The sequence below is a fragment of the Chenopodium quinoa genome, unplaced genomic scaffold (genome assembly GCF_001683475.1).
Source record: "Chenopodium quinoa cultivar QQ74 unplaced genomic scaffold, ASM168347v1, whole genome shotgun sequence".
Classification (NCBI taxonomy): Eukaryota; Viridiplantae; Streptophyta; class Magnoliopsida; order Caryophyllales; family Amaranthaceae; genus Chenopodium; species Chenopodium quinoa.
Window position 1 is genome coordinate 553,834 of NW_018742649.1, and position 15,759 is coordinate 569,592.

General features: G+C 41.2%; 2 protein-coding genes across 2 annotated transcripts; both read left to right on the forward strand.

Moving 5' to 3' along the window:
* The first annotated feature begins 12,730 nt into the window (after window positions 1-12,730).
* On the forward strand, window positions 12,731-13,458 carry LOC110721953. The gene is made up of 3 exons (XM_021901188.1): window positions 12,731-12,976; window positions 13,086-13,290; window positions 13,403-13,458. The coding sequence occupies exons 1-3, from the start codon at window positions 12,731-12,733 to the stop codon at window positions 13,456-13,458; spliced, it is 507 nt and encodes a 168-aa protein (XP_021756880.1).
* Window positions 13,459-14,034: 576 nt separating this feature from the next.
* LOC110721968 (glutaredoxin-C9-like) lies at window positions 14,035-15,699 on the forward strand. Its single transcript, XM_021901201.1, has one exon. It carries the CDS (start codon window positions 14,112-14,114, stop codon window positions 14,613-14,615), a length of 504 nt encoding a protein of 167 aa, XP_021756893.1. The 5' UTR covers window positions 14,035-14,111; the 3' UTR covers window positions 14,616-15,699.
* The last annotated feature ends 60 nt before the right edge of the window (window positions 15,700-15,759 follow it).

Sequence of the window (15,759 nt, forward strand, 5' to 3'; positions counted from 1 at the left end):
TGCGCAGGTCTAAACAGAGAGAATTAATACCCTTCGATCCAGAAATCGAAAGAACTTTGAAGATCAATCGTAAATCTCGATTGACGTCATCAAACTCTCAAGGAAAGGAACACAACACACAACAGGTTCCAATGGCAGACATACCGCGCCAACCCAATCGGCCAGCACCACGACCCCTTAAGGAGTTGGGAACTCCTGGGGCGTATAGAGCTTCAAGTGGGATTGCTCCACCCACTACTGAGGCCAATGATTTCGAGATCCGGCCGGCTATGATCACCCTCATCGAGAGAAGGCAGTTTAGTGGTGCCAAGCATGAGAGCCCTTTGGCTCATTTGAACGAATTTGAGAAGTACTGCAATACCATCAAGGTTAATGGGGTGAATCAAGAGTTCGTGAGATTGAAGCTTTTCCCCTTTTCACTTATTGGGAGAGCTCTCGAATGGTTAGAGAAGGAGGTGAAGCCGAACTCTCTACACACTTGGGATGATGTCACGACAGCATTCTTGGGAAGATTTTATTCCCAAAAGAAGACGGCCGATGCTAGAGCTTTGATCCAGGGATTTCGGCAAAGGGGTGGGGAGTCAATCTACGAAGCCTGGGAAAGGTACAAGGAGTATCAAAGAGAGTGCCCACACCACGGAATCCCAACATATCAAGTTTTACAGATTTTCTATGGAGGATTGAGTCCTCAAGGGAAGACCAGTTTGGATGCGGGAGCAGGTGGCCCCATTATGAACAAAACCGAAGAAGAAGTCATTGATATCATAGAAGATGTGGTACGACACCACATGGATTGGCAAGATGGAGAGCGAGAGGCCATGAGCAAGAGTGGAGGAGCGGTCTATTCGGTAGACCATCTTAATGCAATCGGGAATTTGACATCGCAAATTGTAAATCTAGGTAAGGAAATGTCAATTATCAAAGAGAAGCTCAACGATCCACCGCATCAAAATCTTCCATCCTATTCTAAGGGAGCAGGTATGCACTCTAACTCTAATAATATGCCTGCTGGATGTATATTCTGTGAAAACTGTGGGTCTTATGACCATGATACCTCTGCCTGTAACGTAGATTCCCAATTTCAATCCAACTATAATGATGGTAATGAGTGTGATAATGAACAAGTCAATGCCTTGTCTTATGATAATAGACCTAGGAATGACAATAACAGATATTTACCACCTAATCAAAGAAGAAACAATTATAATCAACAGGGTAATAATTCTGACTACCAACAACAAAACCAGTGGGGAAACAGGAAACCAAAGGGACCAAAATCCCCAAGGGTCTTATAATCAACATGGTAATTTTGGTAATCAAAATAATTACCAACAAAATGCAGGTAATCAAGGGCAATACAATCAGAGCATGAATGCCAATAACAGGGGAAATTGGAATAACAATGGTAACAGGAACAACTTCCAAAATCAAAATCCCCAACAGTCTAATGCGCGTGGCTCCCGAGTCTCTAATGACAACTACAATGCTCAAGGACCATCGCAAAGGACTAGTTTGGAGGAGATGATGGAAGCACAGACCAAAATGTTCAACACTTTCATGGCCACCAGTGATAAAAAGTTTAATGAAGTGATGACACATAATAAAATGCTTGAAACCCAGATTTCTCAGTTGGCTAGTGCTATAAAGGATGGGGTTAGAGTGTCAAAACTCCCACCTCAAGGTATTGACCCTAAAAACTCTGTAAATGCTATCACCACTAGGAGTGGAAAGACATTGAGGGGGAGCGATGAAGTAGTACCCCCTAGGAGTCAATCTGTGACTACACCTACCACTGATACTGTTATAGAGAGTGAGGAGGAGAGGACCGGAGAGAATGATAAAACTGTAGAGGTCTTAAATGAAAAGGAAGTAACACAAGTCAAAGAGCCCAATATATTGCAAAAACTTCCTTACCCCCATAAGTTTGTGAGACATAAGTTGGATGTTCAATTCGGTAAGTTTTTAGATACTTTGAAGCAAATTCACCTTTCCATATCATTCACCGACGCTATAAAACAAATGCCTAACTATGCTAGGTTTTTGAAAGATATTTTGAGTGGCAGGAGGAATTGTGATGGGGTGGAAACTGTTAACCTCACCGCGAATTGTAGTGCAATCATTATGAACAAGATGCCTCCCAAATTGGGAGACCCAGGTAATTTCTCAATCCCTTGTGCTATTAATAAAATGAAAATATATAATGCATTATGTGATCTTGGGGCTAGTGTTAGTCTTATGCCATATTCTGTATATCAAAGATTAGGGGTAGGAGAACTTCTTCCTACCAACATTACCCTACAGTTAGCTGATCGTTCGATCAAATTTCCTAAGGGTAAGGTAGAAGATGTTCCACTACGAGTTGGGAAATTTGTGATACCTGTGGATTTTGTAGTTTTGGAAATGGATGAAGATAACCATATACCTATTATTCTTGGGCGACCTTTCCTAGCTACCTCTGGTGCTCTCATTGATGTGAAGAGTGCCAAGATTTCTTTAAAGGTAGGAGAGGAGGTCCTTGAATTTGATCTGAACAAAAGCATGCAATATCCTTTGTCTACTTCCGAAAACTACATGATGATTGACACTATTGATTCGATTGTCTCTAGTATGCATACACTATTGCTTTCTACTAACCATGATCTTGAGCCAAGTGATACCGATGAGAGCAGGTACATAGAGGAGCAAATGCTAGAGGAAGATGATGGTGATACCGGTTTCAAGGAAATTACACCCATGTATGCACTTGCTGAGGCCACCACAAAAGAGGTAAACGAGGCCCCTAAACTAGAATTGAAACCTCTACCATTACATCTAAGGTACGAATTTCTTGGCCCTGATTCAACTTATCCTGTCATTGTGAATTCTTCTTTAGATGCGGATCAAACTCGGAAGTTGTGTGATGTATTGAGAGAGCATCAAAGTGCCATAGGTTATATCATTGATAACCTCAAGGGTATTAGCCCCGCTATATGTATGCATCACATAACTCTCGAGGATGGTGCGAAGCCTTCTATTGAGAGGCAGAGGAAACTCAATCCTCAAATGGGGGAGGTGGTGAAGAAAGAGATCACCAAACTTCTTGATGTAGGTATCATCTTCCCCATTTCAAGCTCTAGATGGGTTTCCCCTGTGCATGTTGTCCCTAAGAAGGGGGGAATGACTGTAGTTGAGAATGAGAATGGTGAGCTCATCTCAACTAGAACGGTGACCGGCTGGCGGATGTGCATAGACTATAGACGTCTAAACTCATCTACCAAAAAGGACCATTTTCCCCTCCCTTTTATTGATCAAATGCTCGAAAGACTAACTAGGCACAAGTATTATTGCTTTCTTGACGGTTATTCGGGGTTTTTCGAAATACCTATAAACCCGGATGACCAAGAGAAAACGACTTTTACTTGTCCATATGGTACTTTTGCCTACAGGAGAATGCCTTTTGGACTTTGCAATGCACCGGGCACCTTTCAACGGTGTATGATGAGCATTTTTGGGGACATGTTGGAGGCCGAGATGGAGGTTTTCATGGACGATTTTTCTGTTGGAGGAGCCTCCTTTGATGATTGCCTAGTGAACTTGGGGAAGTGCCTACAACGGTGTGAGAGAATGAATTTAGTCCTGAACTGGGAGAAGTGTCACTTCATGGTTGAAGAAGGTATTGTTCTGGGAGAAGTGTCACAAGATCTCAAATGCAGGCATAGAGGTGGACAAAGCAAAGGTTGAAGTTATAGCAAAGCTACCACCACCGGTCAACGCAAAAGGGGTAAGACAATTCCTAGGGCATGCGGGGTTCTATCGGCGATTCATAAAAGATTTCTCTCTTATAGCCAAGCCTTTGACTGCCTTATTGCAAAAGGAAGTCGACTTCAAGTTCGACAAAGAGTGCCTACAAGCTTTTAACACACTTAAGAAAGCTTTGATTTCGGCACCGATTGTGCAAGGACCACGGTGGGACCTACCTTTTGAGTTGATGTGCGATGCTAGTGATACGGCTATTGGAGGTGTTCTTGGGCAACGAGTTGAGAAGAGGGTTCACGTGATCTATTACATGTCCAAGACCTTAAATGAAGCACAAAGGAACTACACCACTACAGAGAAAGAGTTCCTAGCCATTGTTCATGCATTTGAGAAATTTTGGGACTACCTCATTGGTTCCAAAACGATTGTTTATACCGACCATGCTGCCATTAAGTACCTAATTTCGAAGAAGGAATCCAAACCACGCCTCCTCCGATGGGTCCTCTCTTTACAACAATTTCATGTGGAGATCCGGGACAAGAAGGGAGCCGAGAATGTGGTTGCGGATCACCTTTCGCGCATGGAGAGGGAGCAACAAGAAGATGATGGGCTGCCCATTTGTGATGAGTTGAAGGATGATGTTTTATACCTCCTCAAGGAGAAGATTCTACCATGGTTTGCGGATTTGGTAAACTACTTAGCTTGTGCGGAGTTTCCCCCCGATTACTCCAAGCACCAACGGAAGAAGATTAGGAGAGATGCAAGGCATTACATATGGGATGATCCAATTTTGTTCAAGAGAGGTGTAGATGGTCTCCTAAGAAGGTGCGTTCCAGAGGAAGAAGTTCATAGTGTGCTGAAAATGTGCCACTCCGACCCTAGCGGAGGTCACATGGGGGCTAATAAGACAGCCCAAAAGGTTTTGCAATGTGGGCTATGGTGGCCCCATATCTTTAGGGACGCGTGGGCATTTGTGAAGACTTGCGATGCTTGCCAACGGAGTGGAAACATTTCCAAGAAGAATGAAATGCCTCAAAAACCCATACTTGAACTTGAGATCTTTGATGTGTGGGGCATTGACTTTATGGGACCTTTCCCTTCCTCCCGTGGGAACCAATACATACTTGTGGCTGTGGATTACGTGTCTAAGTGGGTGGAAGCAATTGCCTCCCCTACAAATGATCACAAGGTGGTGGTAAAACTCTTCAAGAAGATTATATTTCCAAGGTTCGGGGTTCCTAGGGCGGTTATAAGTGACAACGGGTCACACTTTGTGCATGGGGCCTTTCAAAGGATGCTTCGAAAGAATGGAGTACATCAACGGTTCGGGACAACCTATCACCCTCAATCTAGTGGGCAAGCGGAAGTCTCCAATCGACAGATAAAGTCCATCCTTGAGAAGACAGTGGCGAAGAATAGGAAAGATTGGTCCGATAAGCTTGATGATGCACTTTGGGCATACCGGACTGCTTTCAAGACCCCAATAGGCACCACCCCATACCGTTTGATCTACGGGAAAGCATGTCACCTCCCGGTCGAACTAGAGCACCGCGCTCAATGGGCTATCAAGAAGATAAATTTTGATCTAGCAAGCGTGGGAGAGCAACGGATGTTGGACCTTCATGAATTGGAGGAGCTTCGGATGGACGCATATGACAGTGCGAACCTATACAAGTCCCGATCTAAGGAGTTCCATGACCGGAAAATAGAGCGGAAGGTGTTCAATGTTGGTGACAAAGTCCTCTTATATAACTCTAGGATGAAGCTCTTCCCCGGTAAGTTGATGTCAAGATGGAGGGGTCCATTCACTGTCAAAGATGTTTTCCCTTCCGGTGCGGTTGAGCTTTATGATTCTAGTGGGTTGCAATCCTTCGTGGTTAATGGGCAAAGGTTGAAGACATACTATGAGGGAGCCCATGTTGGTGTGATAGATGTGTTCGAATGCGGTCACAAGAGTTGAATGTGACCACGTCAAGCTATCGACGTTAAACTTAGCGCTTCCGGGAGGCAACCCGATTTTCTTGCTTTTACTAGAGTAGTTTCTTTTGTTTTGTAGTTGGTTTAGCTCCTATTTTGTGTGAGTTTTGTGTGCTCTTGTGTGTTTTTGTGCAGGTAGAAGATTGGTTAGAAGTCGGAATGAAGAGAGTGATGAGTTCCTTGAAGGAAAAGAAAACCTGCAGACTGCAGCAGACAGCACGGCCGTGCCATCAGACAGCACGGCCGTGCCATAATCCTGCACGGCCGTGCCAAACCTCAAAAGCCCACTGACATTCTAGCACGGTCGTGCCATTTTCAGCACGGCCGTGTCAAGTACTAGCACGGCCGTGCTAATTTTAACACGGCCGTGCCATCTGAAATTCAATTTCGCAAAAAGCCTGCCAAGCCAACACGGCCGTGCCAAACTTCAGCACGGTCGTGCCAGTTATAGCACGGCCGTGCAGCGCGGGTTCCGGATAGTTTTTCGTGTTTTTAAACACGATTTCACTCACACTCTCTCATTATTCTCCAACTCTCCTACCCTTTTTCTCTCTAAACTAACCCAAACCCCCAACCTCCTCCCTCAATTCCTCAAATCAAACCCTAATTCTTTCAAGATCTCGGCACCCTCCTTGCATTAGAGCATTTTTCAAGTGATTAGACGCAACATTCGGCCCTCTTTGAGCTCGCCACAACTTCACTTCGTGGAGTCCTCGGTGAATTCGTTCTTAAACTCATTGATTTCCGCAATTTTTGTCCAATTTCATTCGTTTTATTGAATATTTGTTGTTGAATTGTGCTTTATTGTTGCAAGTTTGGGTGAACTAGTGGTGTTAGGGTAGTACATTGCATGCTAGGATAGCTTCTTGCTTGTTAATTGGTATATTGTGCTTAATTTCTTGAATCAAACATGCCTAGAACAAAGACATCGACTAGGAGACCGGGTCGGGACGATGCATCCTCATCCATGGTTCCACCCACGGTGGACACCATGGGTATTGTTTTTAATAACCCGTCCTTTTTGGACAAATTTGTAGGATTATCCCACCGACCGATCCGGCCTACCAAGTTCTACGACCCTTTAGCCGCTAGGGCTCTAGGGATCGAAAGCGACATGGTTCAACTATTTTCATTTACCAATTTTGATTCTTTCCTTACCATGCATGCTCTCACTTACAAGAGGCTTACCCTCGAGTTTTTGTCTTCTTTGTACGTGCATCGGGATGAGAATAACTCACCCCGGTACTTGTCCTTTCAACTAATGAACTAGGGCACCATTCAAATGTCGGTGGCCCAAGTTAATGCCGCCTTTGGGTGGACATCCGACCTGAAATATGGTCCTAAGGATGGCCACTCAAAACACTACAACTCCGGGTTGTTTTGGCGGCAAATCACAGGGAAAATGGATAGAGATCCCCGTAGGGATAAGGCGACTTCCATCGTAAATCCCGCCTTTCGGTTGTCCCACAGGACCTTCTCCTCTACTATCTTTGCTAGAGGAGATAGTTCGGGTGTAGTCTCCAGTAGGGAGTTACAGTTTATTTGTCACCTCACCCGTGGGGACGGGCGTCTAGACATGGGAGCGTGGTTACTAGACCACCTCGACGGTGTAGCCCGGGGTAGGGGTGATATTACTATCGGTGGCATGATCACCATTCTTGCGCAATGTAATGGGATTGATTTTTCTGAATTGCAGGCTATCCCAGGCACTACGAGGCTTGATATGCGCACCTTGAGAGCCATGCAGTGGCTTGAAGGGACATCCCAGCCGGATTGATATTTGTGGCTCGTAGCAGGCAAGCCATACGCCTACTTGCCCGATCCGGAGAGGACGGTGGTTTACAACAAGGACAACTGGATCTTCGACCCCGACTTCGCCTGGAACGAGGACGGAGGCACGGAGTATGTAATCCGCAATCCCCAGCCTCACCAGGGGGATGAGCAGGCCCACGGGGGCCAAGGAGGTGACGATGCTGATGATGATGATGATGACGACGAGGGTGGCCCGGATGCGGCCCAGCAGATCCCGGCGCAAGACTTCGCCTGGCTCCGCCAAGGAATGGAAGATTTGAGGCTCGAGGTAGCGGATTTGCGCCGGTCGAACGTGGATATGACCTCCGCCTTCAGAGACCTGAAGAGGAGTGTTGATGATATGGCCTCCCGTTTCCCTTATAGCCCGGGCGGGCCTAGCTCGTGATCCCTTTCCCTTTCCCTTTAGTTACCTCCCTCTCCTTACTATTGTAAGTCCTTGATGTGTAAACATTGAGGACAATGTTTGATTCTAGCTTGGGGGGGGGGGTCTTACTTGTATTTAGGGATTTGGATTTTTGGTAGTTTAGTTTTTATTTGCTTTCGAAAAAAAAAAAAAAAATATAGAAAAACAAAAACAAAAAGATTTACTGCTTTCCTAGACTAACCTTAACTTGTTTGCTAGTATGTTTTTCCTTTTTGCAGATTGGGAACATTCGAGACGCGGCATGAGTTTGAAGAACGATGCTATGGCCGTTAATTGAAGCTCCCGGGAAGCAAATTTGGTGAGATCTTTTCTTTTTTTTTTGTGTGCTTAGGATAGTTTAGTTTAGGAAGAAGTTGAATGGTTCGAGGATATTTGATCGGTTCTAAGTAACCTGGGATCGTTGATGTTGATATCATTCGATCACTTGTTTGTCGATTGGGATTATTATGTGATTTTCATGCCTCTTTATGAGCCATTTAGCTTGTTTAGATTACTTAGTTGTTTATATATGTGTGCAATATAGGAAAAGCTTCTGTTATGAGAATGGGTAGTCTAGTTTATATGATTTGCCTCATAGTCTTTTCCTATATTTTTGGATCGTGATAAACTTGTCTAATTGCATAAACTTTTGGAATAATGCTCATATTTGGATTCGAAACGTGAATGAATGTGTGTGGAATATCTATTTCTACTTAAGCCAGTAATGAATGCACAGTTTGAGTCTATTGTTGATCAATGTAGACGAGTCTAGGCGAAGGTAGTTGGTTAGAACACTTTTGTCATGTGAAACTCTATGCCTTTGGGCTGTGGTAAGATGGAGTCGCTTCCCATTTGTGGATTTGATCCCCTTAATTGGTAGTTGCTTTGTTTTTTTTTTTTAGATCCCGTGAGGTTTATTTGTTCTAGCCTTCATCATTCTTGTTGAGTGGCATATTTGGATCCTTGATTACGCATTTTTCGATCTTTGTGTTGACTAGTAGCTCCCGAGACCGACTTGACACTTTTAAGGGAGGAAGAGGGCACCTTTTTCATTTTTCTTATTTTGTTCCTTTTGTTTTATTACAAATTAATTTTCTTTTTACATCATCTTACTTGCTAACCATGTTGAGCCTTTAATTCCATTCTTGGTTACCCATGTTACAAACCCGATGGCCGATGTTTTACCAACCCTTAGTTGTGAAGCGTTTACCTCGCAAGGTTTGTTTGAGCTTAATTGTAAAGATGTAATATGAAAATTTGTTTTTGAAAAAAAAAAGGAAAAGAAAATCAAAATAAAAAAAAAAGGAGAAAAGTCGTCCGAATTGTGAAAAAAGGCAAGGACACATAAATAAAGTTTTGAAGTTTGAAAGAGGTCATTTGAGTGTGTATTATATGGATAATTCGAGATGTGTAAGAATGTGAATCAATGAGATTGTGGAAAGTGAATTACATCTTTTGAACTATTGTTTTTGAGAATTGTGATTCTTGCGCTTCATTTAGGAATTAACCCCACTTTTTTTAAATTGTTTTCACCTACCTTACCCATTGCCAATACATTACAACCCTTTTAAGACCCTTAGACTTTAGAGGTGTTCGGTTCTCAAACGGTGGAGGGAGATACCTTTTAACCCTATGGAAAGATTATGCGTAATCGAGATGTCGGGATACCTTTGTAATTTCCTCAAAATATCATTTTTTCCGGTTCCTTTGAGGAATCACGAGGGGCCAATTAGGGTGGTGATTTGAAGCAAAAGGGGAGGACGTGGCCGGTTTGGTTGGGTTTAGAGGGAAGCATGACTTCTTTGTTCTCTAGGCTTGGTTTAGGTTTTGTTTGCATTTTGATCAACGATACCTTGGATTGTGTGTCTCGTTGCTTGTTTGAGTGAGTTTTCATTCCGTGCATGGTTGTTCTAAGTAGGATCCATTGACTTCATTCCGTGCTAAATTGGATTTATATGTAATGGCAATAGTTTATTTGATCCTGTGTGTGTGTGTATCCCTTGGTTTTTGCTCGAGGACTAGCAAAAGTGTAGCATGGGGGGTTTTGACAAGCGCACTTTAGGGCGCGCTTTAGAGCATATTTTAGGATGATTTTGGATGTATTTGGGGCCTCTTTGGCCGATTATTACCTTGTTATGCTTACGTTCCCCATATTACGTGCTTCACGGGTTTTCGGTTTGTTTTTGATGTGTTTTCAGGTAATATCAACCGAGTTTAATCGGATCCCGAGCCCTTGATGCGTAACCGAGCTAGCCTTGACCGGAGTCCGAGGAGTTAAGGTAGTTCAAGTGCCGTGCATTGATTACATAGCACAGGCAGCACGGCCGTGTTACCATAGGCACACCCGTGCTGGCCTATAAGCAAGCAACCCCAGGCAAGGCAGCACGGCCGTGCAAGCCAATAGCACGGCCGTGTCAGTATCCACGCACCCGCACGGCCGTGCAGGCCATTAGCACGGCCGTGCCAGATGTTGCCCGTGCCCGTGTCAGCTTCAGTATGAGCCCCGTGCTAGAGCATATTCAGCACGGCCGTGTCATTTTTAGCACGGTCGTGCCAGGAAGCTGCACGGCCGTGTCATTTTTAGCACGGCCGTGCCAGGAAGCTGCACGGCCGTGCCATATATAGCACGGTCGTGCCAACTTGAAGAAGAAACCCGGTTTACTTACTGACAAGCTAGCACGGCCGTGCCAAATACAGCACGGCCGTGCTGATCCAGGGTTAACTGCGCGCTTGACTTCTCCGAATTAGAAGACGTATATAAGGCCCGATTTTAGGAGGATTAAAAGACAGTTTTTAGAGATAGTTTTGAGAGCCTTTGTAGAGAGTTATTGAAGAACGTTCTTAGTATTAGAGATTCATTAGTTTTCTTAGAGATTATTCTAGCGATTTTAGTTTTCTTGGATTGATTTGAAGTAAGATTTGTGAAGATTCTTTGTATTATTCATTGACGACGGATATCAAAGTTCTGAACTTTTCCATTGATTCGCATCAATACAATTGGTATTATTCATTCTTGTTTATTAATCAAGCTTTATTATTCCTTAATCAGAATTCATGTTTATATCTATTATGCTTTTGGAATTCATTATTGCTTTGATTATGAATATGTGTGAGTAGTCTCCTAGCTAGGGTTTCGGGATGAAACCCAGCCTAGGTAATCTATGTAATTGAGGATTGATTTTGATAAACGGATTGTGATTAAATTGATTATATGCGATTGCATGTTAATTCATTATAATAGGAGTAGCTAACCTAGAATCTTGAATTTGATTGCATGATATCCTTGATTTGAACAAGAGATTGTGAATTGAGTATTTCATTATTGAATGTGGTTTGATTATGTATCGAGTAATGTTAAGTGCATGAGAAATCCAAGCTTAGTATTGCTCGTTGTCTTCCTATCACATGATATTGATCAGACATATAGTCTTTGCATATCCCGTTTGTCTCTGTGATTCCTTGTTGCGTAGTTACCGATGGTTTGGTGAATTCCCGTTCTCCCTAGTGTCTTAGTTTATTGATTTATTCCATCTTATTAGTAGTATTTTAGAACACCATTTTCCATTGATTTCGAACTAGCTTAGGTTTAAGATTGATTTGCAATTACTCTCGTTCCTCGTGGACCGAACCTTTATTTTCCATTGTACTTGGTTATAGGGTGTTCGTATAAGTATTGTTTGATTGAGAGTTAGATTGTAGCGACCATTTTAACCCCTGTCATTTTGATTATTATTATTGTGAACATGATTATTTTAATTATAATTTGTTATAATAATTGGTCATGATTATTATTATGATTATGTTGCTTGATGCTTATTTATTGTTATTGCTTGATCACACCTTTTATGCATGTTTAAAGGGAATTTGTACTTGTAATCACGCTTAATAAGATAATTAATAATCTTGTTTAGGGTTTATATGATTATAATTCAAGTGATCGCCAATAATAGATTTATTTGTGCATTAATATTCAACCAACATAGATAAACAGGTTTAGGTTAATCCTATTGATTGCATGTTAATTAAAAAGCGCACATGAATACGATCAGAATAAAGTAGAGGCCTATTATTAGGGCAGGTTCAATCTCTTTTAGGTTGGATTTATACCTTCATCCCCGAACCCTTATTTGGTTCAAGACCTTATGGAGTTGACGATCTCTTGGATCGTTAAGGGGTGTAACCTTCACCCTGTTAACGGTTTACAAGTTCCTAAAACTTGTTAGCGACTCTTTTGCTCTATCTTCTTCCCTTTTGGACGCCACCGTTCTTTAGTGTATGATCACAGTGGGGTTCAAGCATGGGGTTAACACTTGAAAATATTGCCTACACTAGGGATGCGTAATTAAATTTTTTAGGAAGTGTGTGGTCTATCAAGCTTCCAAATATGACACTTTTTCTAAGCCTGGTGCATTACAACCTTTTCCTATACTTGAGCAAATTTGGACTGACATTTCTATGGATTTTATGACAAGGTTGCCTATATATAATAGGGTTGCCTATGTCTATGAGCAAAAATGTTATTTTGTGGTGGTTGATAGACTTAGAAAATATGCCTATTTCATGTCCCTTAAGCATCCTTTTACAATTGTTGAGGTAGCTCGGGTATACTTAGATTATGTGTTCAAGCTCCATGGGTGGCCTAGGAGTATAGTGAGTGACAAAAATCCCATTTTCTTTAGTTATTTTTTGAAGGGGCTATTTTCTTTGCAAGGTACAGAATTCCTTTTATCATCTTCTTATAATCTAAAAATAGATGGGCAGACTGAGGTGGTAAATAGGTGTTTAGAGACATACCTAAGGTGCATGACTAGGGATCAGCCTAAAGAATGGTGTAATTATCTCCCTATGGAAAAATGGTGGTATAATACTCATTTCCATTCTTCTGCTGGCATGACTCCATATGAAGTTTTATATTGTCAGGCTCCCCCAATTCATTTGCCCTATCTCCCTGATGAATCAGCTAATGAGTTAGTTGATAGAAGCATGCAGAAGAGAGAAATGATACTAAAGGTTCTTAAGGAAAATTTGACTAAGGCACAACATAAAGAAGTTTGAGGTGAATGATTGGATTTGGCTCAAGTTGCAGCCCTATAGGCAACATTTTGTGGGTAGCAAGAGCAATCAAAAGCTGGCTGCTAAGTACTTTGGCCCTTTCAAGGTTTCTGCTATAATTGGAAAGGTGGCATATAAGGTGCAGTTGCTTAGTTCAACAAGAATTCACAATGTTTTTCATGCATCTCAGCTAAATCCTTTACGTGGAACTCTGCGAGCAACAGCTGTCCAGCCAACTAAATTGAATCAGGAGGCTCCTATTCCATCTTCTCCTACTTGTATCTTGGAATCAAGGTCAATTCCTGTCTCTGGTATTGATCAGGTGCAATATTTGGTGTAATGGATGAATTAGCCACAGCATGAAGCTTCTTAGGTGGCAAAGGATGATTTTGAAGCCATGTTTCCTGGTTTGTTGTTGTTCAGGCTTGAGGACAAGCCTCTTAAAGGGGGAGGATATGTTACAGTATGAAGAGTATTAAGCTGAAATATTTGGGGGGAAAGTTTGTTAGAATTGAAGTTTATTTGTGAATTACTTTTTGTTTTTGTCGTTTCTGCCTTAGTTTGGTTGTTAGAAAGGAAATATTTCTGTTTTGCATTTATGCTTATTAAAGCTTAGGTGAGTTGTATTTGGCTAATTAAGAAATATAATACAACTTCTCTCTCTACATTCTCTCTTCCTTTCTGTCTCTATTCTGTTTCTCATCTCTTCTTCTTCTCTAATTTCTCTTTCTTCTTCATACTCCATCTTTTCTAGGTATTGAGCTTAGTTTCTGAAATCAGAAACTCGATAAGGAATTTGATCCTTATCACAGGCTATTTATGAGTAGTTTCTAACAAAATTTCCTCAACATTAACCCTTTCAAAATAATTTTGATCAAAATTATAAATTTTATGATGATTTGGGCATAGATGAGTTTATGTTATTAAATACTCATAATTGTCGTAAGAATGACTCAAGTTATATAGAAAGATAGGCAATGACTCAAAGAGTGATGTAATAACACATCAGCAATTACTTATATTGACGTAATGTAGCACGTAATACACAATAAAATATATGCTAACTGTCGTTGACACAAATCTTTTCTTCACATTCCATCCATAAATATGGTATAGGCTCCCTCCAATTTACATGGCCAACAAAAATAATATCAAACTCTTTTTTAAAAAATATATCTTCAAAAAGGTAACAATGTACCAAGCACTTCCTTACAAGGCATGGCACACAACAAATTTATTTCCTACACCATCATCCTTGAATGATCATGCAAGTTTATCTTTGTCGAAATGGATGGCGGTGAAGGGGGAGAGTATAGACATTAAGAGTCTAGTTGATGAAAATGCAGTGACAGTTTTTGGACGACGTGGGTGTTGCATGAGCCATGTTGTACGACGTTTGCTACTTGGCCTTGGAGTTAGTCCAGCTGTTTATGAAATTGATGAGCAAGATGAGCAACTCGTCGTAGATGAGCTTAAAAAAGTGGGGTCCAACTGTGGTGGTAGTGAAAAACTGGTGAGTTTTCCGACGGTGTTTATTGGTGGGCGGTGGTTTGGTGACTTGGATAAGGTTATGGCGGCTCATATTACTGGCGAGTTGACTCCAATTCTTAAAGATGCAGGGGCCTTATGGCTTTGAAGTATGAGCAATTAAATAAGAAGAAACTGCTTTTTTTTTTTGGGGGGGGGGGTTGTTTTTGTATTTATTGTAACTGATTTCACCTAAACCCCATAAATATAATACAAAATTTTTTAAAAAAAAAAACCGATGTATATTAATATAGTGAATGGCGGGATTGGCGGTAACAAATAAGAAAGAATTTGTTACCAAATTCTACCAAATTCCTTCACGTGCTTCCTGGCAAAACTTGAGACACATTATTTTCTCTCTCTTCCTCATACTCTACTTTCTCTCTCTTCTTCATATGGTACTTTCTCTCTCTTCTTCATACTTTACTTTCTCTCTCTTTCATTTTCATCATATTTTCCCTTAATCTTTGCGATTTAATTAGATTTTCGGCTTAGATTCCTTCTCTTAAGGTGAAGCGAGCTCTAACTCGAAGAAAGAGTCATCGTCGTCGCTTTGCTCGGTGAGATAGTCGGAAATGGTAGAATCGGCAATGGTTTCAATACTTTCAGCGTCGCTAGCGATGGTTTCGGCGGCGACTTTTGATTTGTTTGAGTGATTGTACTGTTTTTTCATGACTTGTTAATTTTGTGTTTATTTTTGTTGATTTTGATACTCTGTTTTGCATATGTAGTTTAATTACTTTTGTGAAAAAAATGGTCACTTTTGTGAAAAAAAAAAGGGTTACTTTTGTTGAAAAAAAAAGGGTTACTTTTGTTGAAAAAATGTCACTTTTGTGAATAAAAAAGGGTCACTTTTGTGAAAAAAAGGGGTCACTTTTGTAGAAGAAAAAGGGTCACTTCTATACGAAAAAAGGGTCACTTCTTGCAAAATGTTCGATGTACAATAAAATCATTGTAAACCGGGGGCATGCAAAAGGGATTGTAAATATAATCATATTTAGAATTTAATAATGATTTAGTAGTAATAAAACATTTCTTCTCTAGTCTGAGATATGTTGCCTTAAGATGAAAAGACAAAACTATGGTGTTAAATTAAGACAGTTTTTGAAGTTTTACTTGATTAAAGTTCCTACAATTTCCCACTTAAAGTTGAGTGTAGGATAAGCTACATAACATGAGGTGTGTCACAGCCTAGAAATCGCGACAACTAGATTTGTTTCAAATCGTGGCTTAAAAGTCTGCCTAATGTACAG

Bases quoted from the DNA above. Each gene is read 5' to 3' on its own strand.
- LOC110721953 (XM_021901188.1), top strand. From the start codon at position 12,731: ATGACTAGGGATCAGCCTAAAGAATGGTGTAATTATCTCCCTATGGAA. The intron at 12,977-13,085 runs GTTTGAGGTGAA...GGCCCTTTCAAG, and splicing joins CTAAGGCACAACATAAAGAA to GTTTCTGCTATAATTGGAAA. The intron at 13,291-13,402 runs GTATTGATCAGG...GTTGTTGTTCAG, and splicing joins AAGGTCAATTCCTGTCTCTG to GCTTGAGGACAAGCCTCTTA.
- LOC110721968 (XM_021901201.1), top strand. From the start codon at position 14,112: ATGGCCAACAAAAATAATATCAAACTCTTTTTTAAAAAATATATCTTC.